This window comes from Caenorhabditis briggsae (assembly GCF_000004555.2).
Source record: "Caenorhabditis briggsae complete genome, chrI, whole genome shotgun sequence".
Lineage (NCBI taxonomy): Eukaryota > Metazoa > Nematoda > Chromadorea > Rhabditida > Rhabditidae > Caenorhabditis > Caenorhabditis briggsae.
Window position 1 is genome coordinate 12,360,067 of NC_013489.2, and position 10,007 is coordinate 12,370,073.

General features: G+C 39.5%; 4 protein-coding genes across 4 annotated transcripts; 2 read left to right on the plus strand and 2 right to left on the minus strand.

Moving 5' to 3' along the window:
* Nucleotides 1–974: 974 nt before the first annotated feature.
* On the plus strand, nucleotides 975–5,471 carry CBG20400 (the record flags this gene model as incomplete). Its single annotated transcript, XM_045241349.1, has 9 exons — nucleotides 975–1,004; nucleotides 1,672–1,871; nucleotides 2,069–2,184; nucleotides 2,508–2,718; nucleotides 3,186–3,372; nucleotides 3,417–3,631; nucleotides 4,213–4,429; nucleotides 4,483–4,614; nucleotides 5,388–5,471. The coding sequence occupies 9 exons, from the start codon at nucleotides 975–977 to the stop codon at nucleotides 5,469–5,471; spliced, it is 1,392 nt and encodes a 463-aa protein (XP_045097031.1).
* Nucleotides 5,472–5,586: 115 nt separating this feature from the next.
* On the minus strand, nucleotides 5,587–6,064 carry CBG20401 (the record flags this gene model as incomplete). Its single annotated transcript, XM_002646498.1, has 2 exons — nucleotides 5,587–5,913; nucleotides 6,014–6,064. 2 exons carry the CDS (start codon nucleotides 6,062–6,064, stop codon nucleotides 5,587–5,589), a joined length of 378 nt encoding a protein of 125 aa, XP_002646544.1.
* Nucleotides 6,065–6,796: 732 nt separating this feature from the next.
* On the plus strand, nucleotides 6,797–7,838 carry CBG20402 (the record flags this gene model as incomplete). The annotated part of the gene is made up of 3 exons (XM_002646499.1): nucleotides 6,797–6,985; nucleotides 7,278–7,363; nucleotides 7,748–7,838. The coding sequence occupies 3 exons, from the start codon at nucleotides 6,797–6,799 to the stop codon at nucleotides 7,836–7,838; spliced, it is 366 nt and encodes a 121-aa protein (XP_002646545.1).
* A 1,252-nt stretch (nucleotides 7,839–9,090) lies between these two features.
* Nucleotides 9,091–9,645, minus strand: CBG20403 (the record flags this gene model as incomplete). Its single annotated transcript, XM_045241350.1, has 2 exons — nucleotides 9,091–9,409; nucleotides 9,467–9,645. The coding sequence occupies 2 exons, from the start codon at nucleotides 9,643–9,645 to the stop codon at nucleotides 9,091–9,093; spliced, it is 498 nt and encodes a 165-aa protein (XP_045097032.1).
* Between the last annotated feature and the right edge of the window lie 362 nt (nucleotides 9,646–10,007).

The window sequence follows — 10,007 nt, forward strand, 5'->3', positions numbered from 1 at the left end:
GTTTTGGGCCAGAAGAAATAGTGTGGGGATTGGTGGAGGGTCTAGAGACGGAGACGCTGGTTGTCTGGCGCTCTAACTTCAAATCGCCGTATCCCAGCTCCTAGAAGACCTGGAACAATGGAATTTCCACTGAAATGTACGAAATTTTATGAATTTTTTGAAATAACAAATTTCAAACTACATTTTGAAACAAAATTTTGATTCTAGCTATTCTGGGAGCCGAGATACAGCTAAATGACATTTTAAGAGGAGCGAGTGTGAGGAAGTGAGAGAGCGCAGACAAGGAGACTCTCTGCTTGTCTGCGTCTCTTCTAAACTTCAACTAATGTATCTAAAGTTCTGAGCGAGCTAGAAAACTAGTTTTTTTACAGGTGAAATATAATACAGTAGGAATTTTCAAATTTGACAATTTTTCTGAAAAAAAAATGCTCGAAAAGTCCGAAAATAGGTAAAAAATCCCCAAAATGGTCCAAATTTAATTTCACTAGCTCATCTGGAAGACGAGATATCGCCCTTTGAAAGTTCAGAGAGACGCAGACAGTTAGAGCTTCTCGCAGTCTGCGCTCTCTCCCTTCCCCACACTCTCTCGGCCGTGGGTACTTTGCCGTGGACCAATCCGGCCGTTCTTTCGAAAATAAGCTCAGCTACCCAGGTACTACTAAGGCCGCTAGGTCGCCGTACCCTATCTATCTCTATACCCTTTCTCAGAATGACGCGGCCGGCCGTGGCACAGATGACGCGGTCGGCCGTGGCACCTTGGATTTCTCCACGTGCTCCACAACTCCTCATAAAAGATTTGGAAAATCTCTCAAAAATCAAAAAACTCAATTTTCCCCCCATCCAACGCCATCTCCGACTTGTGATTTTTCGATTCGGCCGAGAATTATTTTCGATTTTCCCGAAAATTCGAACTACTGTTTGGCGCGAAAATCACAGCAAACGATTGCCATCATTATCATCCAATCGAGAACGAGATGATGACGACGAATGAAAAAGGAGCAAAGGTACGGTAGGCACGAGAAACGCGCAAAGGCACTAGAAATGCGTTAAGGCACCAGTTACGCGTCAAGGGTCTAGAAATGAGTCAAGTCGCTAGAAATACGCGGATGCACGAAAAACGCGCCAAGACTCTAAAAATGCGTCAAGGCACCGGAAGTGCGCCGATGCACCAGAAACGCGTCAAGGCGCTAGGAGTGCGTCGACGAAATTCGCATCAAGGCATGGGTAGTAATGAGAAGCACTTTTCGTGACTTGCCGCACTTTCGGTGATTTACGCATTTAAGGTGTCTTGACGCGTTTTTTGGTGACTTGGCGCATATTTCGGGACATGGCGCATTTTAGGTGAATTGACGCATTTTCGGTGACTTGGCGCGTTTTGCGTACACCAATTGGCGAAAAAACTCGAAACGCGCGGGGAACGCGCCAAGGCAAGAGAATTGCGCCAAGGCGCGAAAAAAGAACTAATGCCTGAGAAATGTGTCAAAACCTGATACTAACGCAATTTTCGATGCCTTTTCCCGTTTTTTAGCGATTTAACGCTTTTTTGGTGCCTTGGCGCACTTTCGGTGACTTGACGTGTTTTTGGTTTCTTGGCGCGTTTTAGGTGCCTTAGCGCACTTTTTTCTCCTCGAAGCGTTTGTGATGACTTGACGCAATTTCCGTTATTTTCAGCTCCTCGTCCTTCTGCTTTTTGTCCCATGGATTTCTGCGCAAGACTCAACAGATCCAACTACAGTAACCCAAGAAATTCCAACGGAGCCAACTACAAAAACTCCATCTCCACCGTCGCCACCGGCGAAATTGGGGCAATATAATTTCGAAGGACCCCTTACTGATATTCATGGGTCCTACAGTCTCCGCGTCACGACACAGTAAGAAATTTGAAAAAAAATCAATAAATCAATAATCGATTTTCCAGTGACAAGGGTCGCCCAGGAATCGCGTCGGTTTGGCCAGTAAGCAGTGCCGAGAGACAGTTTGCCGTCTATTTTTGGCCGCCGAAATATTGTCACGCGTGAGTGCACTGAAAACGCGCCAACGCACGGGAAACGCGTCAAGAATTTTTCAGAATCTACTTGTGCGCGGTTAAACAGAAGACGTATGATGGACAGAACAAATTTGATGAATTCGATTGTGACAATTCTTATGTCAAGTTATATCCTCATATTCGGAAGATTCTTTTCAGTAAGTTTGGGCACGGAAAATGCGTCAAGGCACGGAAAACGCGTCAAGGCGCGAAATTTTGTCAAAAGACGTATTTTCCATGCCTTGACGCTTTTCTAGCAACTTGACGCACTTTATGTCCCTCAGCACTGAAAATGCGCCAAGGCACGGAAAATGCTGGAAAATGCTGGAAAAATGCGTCACGACCTAGTTCTAACCCAGATTTCGATGATTTCGCTGTGTTTCCATAACTTGACGCACTTTCGGTGTTTTGACGCATTTCTCGTGCTTTGGCACATTTCTCGTGCATTCTTGTTTTTCGCTTCAAAGCTCATTTTTTGCAGAACCCGACGCCGCTACACCTGAAACTGAGGCGTTCTACGTGGAGCCGGCCCTACAATTCCAGAGAACTCCCGAGGAAAAATTCCAGATTCGAGTTTTGAACGAAGAGCCCAGAAATCATGAATCTTGGAAGGCAATTCTAGCGGATTCTTCAAAATATCAGGATTTGATTTGGGATTTGACTGGAAAAGAGTTGCTCATTTTGACCAATAGGTGGGTGAGATCGAGAAATGCGTCAAGGCACGGGAAGTGCGTCAAGGGTTGGTCTAGGCGCGTTTTTCGCTGATTTGGTGCAATTTTCGTTTAGACTAAAAAGGACGTCAATAGCGAAAAGTGTGCCGAGGCACGAGAAAAGCGTCAACGCACGAAAAAAGCGCCAAGGCTTTAAAAAAGCCTGAAAAATGAGTGAAGACCTATTTTTAATGAAGTTTTTAATGCCTTGAGCCATTTTTCGTGGCTTGACGCATTTTTGGTGCCTTGACCCATTTCTCGAGAAATGAACGCAGAAAACGCGCCAAGGCACGAAAAGGCACCAAGGCCCGAAAAATGTGTCAAGCCCGGATACAGCGCAATTTTCGATGACGCAGCCCATTTTTCGTGACTTGAAGCATTTTTGCTGCCTTGGCGCACTTTTGGTGCCTTGGCGCATTTCTCGTGCAACTAAAATCGGAACTTTTCAGCCGAATGTGCGAGATCAACAAGCCAGGAATCGGCGACTTTTTGCCAATTTTCGACTACGAAAATTCGAAATCGGTGGCCGACGAAAAATGGCCAAAATGGTTGCCAAATGACGCGCAGAATGGAGCAATTCCCACTTACAGTATGGCATCGACAGGTGGCTCTAACAAAACTACGGATCTTTTGGATGTAAGTTACAGTAATCCTTTCTACAGTAATCCTAGATATTACAGTACCTCAAAACGTTGAAAGTGCAAGCGAATAAACTGCAAAACGTCGAGCAACACTGCTCGAATTATGAGAAAGTTGGCGTTTTTGGAGCTCGTAAACCCGTTTATGAGCATTCACCGTACATTTCCACAGCTTCCTATGGTCTATTCCAACCATCGATGGTTGTGACCAGCGGATATGTTCAGAAATTGGAGTTTGGGCTGAGTAATTGCCAATGGTAGGTGGAAAATGAGCTTGCACGCGAAATGCGTCAAGGCACGAGGAATGCGTAAAAGCATGCGCCAAAAATGCACCAAGGAACGAGATATATGACAAATCACGAGAACCGCGTCAAAACACGGAAAATGTGTCAAGACACTAAAAACGCGTCAAGTCATGGGAAAAGCGTCAAAGCACGAAATGTTTCGTGACCATGACACTTTCTTAACGCCTTGGCTTATTTCTAGTGTCTGGACGCAGTTCACGTGCCTTAACGCATTTTTTGTGACTTGGCGCGCTTTTAGTTTCTTTGACGCATTTCTAGGGCATTGACGTGTTCTTAGTGTCTTGATGCATTTCTAGTGTTTTAGAGCATTTCTCGTGCCTTGCCGAATTCTTAGTTCCTTGACGTGTGTTTCGTGCCTTGGCGCTTTTCTCGTGCCTTGGCACATTTATAGTGTTTTTTTTCGCATTTTTAGCTCCTTGACGTGTTTTTAGTGTCTTGGCGTTTTTTAGTGCTATGACGCATTTATAAAACCTTGACGCAAGTTTTTTGCTTTGGCACATTTTCCGTGCCTCGACCCATTTCCCATGTTTTAGGATTCGTTTCTGGGCAACTGAGGACAGTGTCACAATGGCTGACTATGCCGCCAACATGAAACCCGAGCACACTTTGGATATTTTCATACAAGAAGGATTCTATCTTCCACCAGATTCAGATGAGGCACTTCCACTTCCAGATGCTCAGCTCATGAACAAAATCAAATTATCGATTTTCAGCGATGGCGATCCAACGAAAATGGATGATCATGAATTGGTCCGCATGCTCGAAAAACTAAAAAATTATCGATTTATTGATTTCTTTTCCAGATCGAATTCGCGTTTGGAAATGTCAATGAGAAGTACTTGTTCCATCAATTTTTCAAATCCAAGGAGTTTGGAAAAAAGAACTTCCGACTTCATATGATTCGTTCGCCGAGATGCGAATCGAATATTGTTATTGTAAGTTGCACGAGAAACGCGCCAAGGCACCGAAAGTGCGTCAAGGCGCTGAAAGTGCGTCAAGTTACAAAAACGGGTCAAGGAACCTTTTTGGACGCTAAACCTTTTTTTTTCTAACCTTGGCTCTTTTTTTAATGGTATGGCACATTTTCTGTGCCTTGACGCATTTCTCGGGCCTTGACGCAATTCTAAGGAAAGCACCAGAAACACGTCAAAAACGGAAATTGCGTCAAGCCTTACACCACAGAAAATGCATCAAGGCACTAGGAACGCGTAAAAGGCACCAAAGGTGCATCAAGTCACATAAAATGCGTCAGGAAACGTTTCAAACGCTAAAAGCCCGTATTTCGGTGCATTTCGCGCGCCTTGGCGCAATTTTTGTGGCTTGACGCATTTCTAGTGCCTGGCGCATTTTTTGCACCATGACGCAACTTTGGTGCTTTCAACCGAAAACTATGCCAAATCACCAGAAACGCGTCAAGGAACCAAAAGTGCGCCTAGAAAACGTTTAGATGCTAAAAACCAATAATTTCGAAGCTTTACGCATTTTCCGTTCCTTGACACGTTTTTCGCGTCTTGACGCAATTTTTGTGGCTTGACGCAATTTTTGTGGCTTGACGCATTTCTCGCGTCTTGATGCAATTTTTAAAACCAAAATTACAGTGAAGAACAGGAAACACGCCGGAAACGGAAGTTGTGTCAAGCTTTGCGCATTTTTAGTGCCTTGACGCGTTTTTTGCTACAGAAAGCCTAAAATTTTGTATTTTTTTCAGGACGACGTATATCGTGATAACGGACACCAGAAACTTCCAAATATCAAGGGTGTGCGAGATTGCTCATATTCGTACATGATCTGAAAAGTTGGGTATCCTCATTACTTGTGATTTTTTCATTAGATGGAATAAATTATTGGGATTTGAAAAATTGTATAAAACATTTTTATTTTTCGAATAAAACATTGATTTAAAAAGTTCACAAAATGGTGCACTTGTTCTTTTTCTTCATTCTCTTTTCCTGATTTTTCGTTGCATCTCTAGAAGTGTCCGGAATTTTTATTTCCTTTTTTTCAGGAACTTTCAATACCAATGGAAGAAGAATTTTGATAGTTTCGGGAAGCTTCTTATATTTCTTTGAATCAAATGGCTCCAGAGAAAAATGCTCGTTTTTTGGTGCATTCAAATCGCAAAAATCCACTGGTCCTCTCACTTTTGAATTCTTTTCTCGTCGAGTTTCACGATAGGAATCACTTGGTGGATCGAGATCGAGGATGAAGTCAGAAACAACGACTTCAAACAACAACTTCAAAAATAGATTTTTTTTATTGCTCATCATTTTTTCCGGTCCAAAACTAGTCAAAAAACTTTTCTCGGTTCAAAAAATTAATTAATTTTTTTCTCACTTGGCTAGACATATGTCTTCCGATGTACTTCCGGTCAGCTGACCATATCATATTCTAGAATATTCTTTTTCAAAAATTTATTTTTTCAAAACAATTTTATCAAGAATGTCTCAAAATCTAACTGATTATTTTATCAATATTTACCCAATTTTATGTGAAAATGCTTCTAGAAAACCGCTGAAATTTTTGGAATCCAAAGAAAGTTTCGTTGACATTTGCCGCTTAATTACACTAATTAGTCTACCATTTCAACTTTTCGCATTTTTCTGTATTCTCAAAAAAACGCCAAAAAGCATGGAATCGGTAAAATCGAGTCTGCTAAATTTGAATTTCTGGTATACAATTTGTGGAATTTACTATTCATTTTTCTCGACTCCTTACTTTTTTTATCCGGTTATGGCTGGATTTTTTGATGGAATTCTAAGTTCAGTGGGAATTTCCAATGCATTTCAATGTTTTTTACAAACTGCGACTAGTTTTGGTGGGCTTTTTGACAACCTGTAATAGAAGGGCCCCCTCACTCTTAGCTTTGAGCTCACATATCTCGGTTCCTGTCAAAGATAGTAAAAAGTTGTCAACTGATAAATTATTTATCATATTATCAGCAATTTTTTATCAGTTGACCAATTTTTGATATCTCTCAAAAGAACCGAGATAATTGAGCTAGCATGGGAGCAAAGAAAAGTTTGCAGCTCAAACTTTACAGTGTGAGTGCCCTTTTATTACAGGTTTTACGGGAAAATTTTCGCCAGATAATACTTTTTAAATCTGAAATTTGCAGCTATGGTCATGTCATTTCTGATACTTTTTGAAAATCGAAGCACTTTAATTGTCAATAATATTTTTCGATTTCAAAATAATTCAACTAGGAATTTATGGTTGTTTCTCAATATTTTTGGATGTATGGCATTGATGGTCCCCATTTTTTTGAATTTCCCGAATCCAGATGACGCGAGGATGGTTTTGTTGAAGGTGAGTAGATATTCGGGAATTCTGAAATTCCGAATTCCTAAAATTTTGAGTTTTTGAATTTCAGAAATTCAGAAAATTCAAAATAAAGTTTTGATATTCCGAATTTTCCAAAAAATTGAACCGGAAAGATAATAAAAAATTTTGAAAGATCAGAATTTCTGAAAATCACAAAGTTCAGAATATCAGAAAGTTCACAAAATTTGAAAGATCAGAAAACTAGAAAACTCAAAGTTCAACGTTTTTAAAGTTCAGAAATTTTGAAAAGTCGAATTTCGTAAATTCCGAAATTCAGAATTCGCATTTTTCTGAAATACTGAGATTTCAAATTTATTGGAAAAAAGTCGATAAACAAAATTTCGAATATCAAAATTCCGAAAAGTTAGAAATTCGAAAATTCGAAAATACAAAACTCCAGAAATCCGAGAAACTACGGGAATTGCAAAAGTTGAAAACTCGCAATTAGAAAATATAGATACTGAATATCCGACATTCAGAAATTGAGAAATTCAGCACATTGGAAATTCGAATATTCGGAAATAACAAATTTCAAAATATCCGAATTTTGGAAATTCGAAAATTAAAGACATTTTTCAAAGTTTTCTGAGTTTCTGAATTTCTAACGTCACCGAAAATTCGAAATTAGAAAGTTTTAATTTTCTCGAGTTTTCAGACAGATTCAGATTCAGATCCTAAAAACCAGTAAAGATTTCAAGACTGAAGTTTTCTGAAAACTTCCAAACTCTCAAAATTATTAATTTTCAGACATTCCCCTGTCCCCCAGAATACTTTTTCACCGAAAATATCATGGTTTACCCTTTGGAAGGCTTCTGGAAACTCTACACAAGTGCAATGAATTTATTCATAAATGGAGTTCTTCTTTTTCAAAATTTCTTCTTCGCCGTCTGCTGTCTCTACTATCTCTTTCATTCGAAATCATCCCAAGTGTCTTCTGAAACCCGACGTCTTCAAATTCGCTCACTTTTTGGCATATTTCTTCAAATTACTATTCCGATTTCTATGCTTTTGATTCCAATGATTTCATTAACTGATTATACAAAACAAGAGGAATTTGATCAGGCGAAAAATAATTTGACCTATTTGCCAGTGATTTTACATAAGGGAATCGCTAGTTTCTGTATTCTTTTCGTTCATTTTCCTTATAGAAATTTTTTAGTTTCGATGATTTTTTGTAAAAAACCAAATGATAATAAGATTGTAAATGTCTCGAGTTCTGCTTCTGTCATGAGACTATAAACCTTTTTTTTTCTTTTTTCATCTGAAAGTTTTTTGAGTTTCTGAGATTCTGAGATTCCAAGATTCTCATACTTGTAACGGGCCGGGCCCGTCATTTCACTAGTTTTGAAAATTTCAAAAACACATAAGGGGGACCCTTATGTGATTTTTTTTCGACCAACATTTTTTTTCGAGATTCTGAGATTCTGAGATTCTAAGGTTCTAAGATTCAAGATTCTGAAATTCAGAAATTCTGAGATTCCAAGATTTTGATATTCTGAGATTCTGAGATCCTGAGATTCTGAAATTCCGAAATACTGAGATTCTCAGACTCTGGGATACTGAGATTCTGAGATTCTGAGATTCTTAGATTCTGATATTCTGAGACTCTGAGATCCTGAGATTCTGAAATTCCGAAATTCTGAGATTCTGAGATTCTGAGACTCTGGGATTCTGAGATTCTGAGATTCTGAGATTCTGAGATTTTGATATTCTGAGATTCTGAGATCCTGAGATTCTGAAATTCCGAAATTCTGAGATTCTCAGACTCTGGGATTCTGCGATTCTGAGATTCTGAGATTCTTAGATTCTGATATTCTGAGACTCTGAGATCCTGAGATTCTGAAATTCTGAGATTCTGAGACTCTGGGATTCTGAGATTCTGAGATTCTGAGATTCTGAGATTCTGAGATTCTGAGATTCTGAGACTCTGGGATTCTGAGATTCTGAGATTCTGAGATTCTGAGCTTCTAAGATTCTAAGATTCTGAGATTCTGGGATACTAAACTTCTGTATGTCTTCCTGGAAAGTTAAAAAAACATTCAAAAATTCAAAGCTTCATAATTCCATAATCATAGTTCACACAGAGTTCACTACTCTCCCTTCGACTGCTTTTCATGTCGCTTCTTGAAAACTTTCAGCAATTTCTGTTTGGCTCCGCCCCCTTCCAGCGTTCCATTCTCACTCATCACCGCCATTCGATCAAACTCTCCAACGGCCATCGACATACTGGCTCGGCGAGCAGCTTCGACAAAAATGAAGTGGTTGAGGTACTTTTTGATGGCTTCTGGAGTGTTTGAAGGCATTTGAAGGAATTTCGAACTCAGGACATCCGCCTTTACAACAGCATTCGAAATGCTTTCGAATGGTTCTGCACCATCGGCAAAGACTTCGTAGCATGTGATGCCCCAGCTGAAAAATTATGCCATATTTTTGTTTTTTGAAAAATTAAAAATATTGAATTTGAACCTCGCTTGAACTTCGCTTGAACTTGTCGCTACTTTAAATTTAATTATCTCGGTTCTTTTAAAAGATATCAAAAAATTGTCAACTAAAAAAATGTACCCGATATCATGACACATTTTATCAGTTGACAATTTTTTGATATCTGTTACAGGGGCCGAGATAATTGAGCGCAAGGTAGACATGTCTGCTGGCACCGTCTGATCGTCTGAGCTGCGCGTTATTCGTTTTCTATGAAAGATATCAAAAATTTGTCAAGTAAGAAAATGTAGTTTTAATCATGGCAAACATTTTGTCAATTGGCAAAATTTTAATATCTCTAATAGGAGCCAAGATAATTGGGCTCAAAGCAACCAAACACCCTTCTTCCCCGGCGACTTCAATCTGTTTGATCTTATTTATCATGGTTCCCATAAAAGATATCAAAAAGTGGTCAACTAATAAAATGTAGCTGATAAAATGACAAGTTTTTTATCAGTTAACAATATTTTGTTATTTTTCATATGAGCCGAGATAATTGAGCTCCAGTAGTACCTATAAACATCGG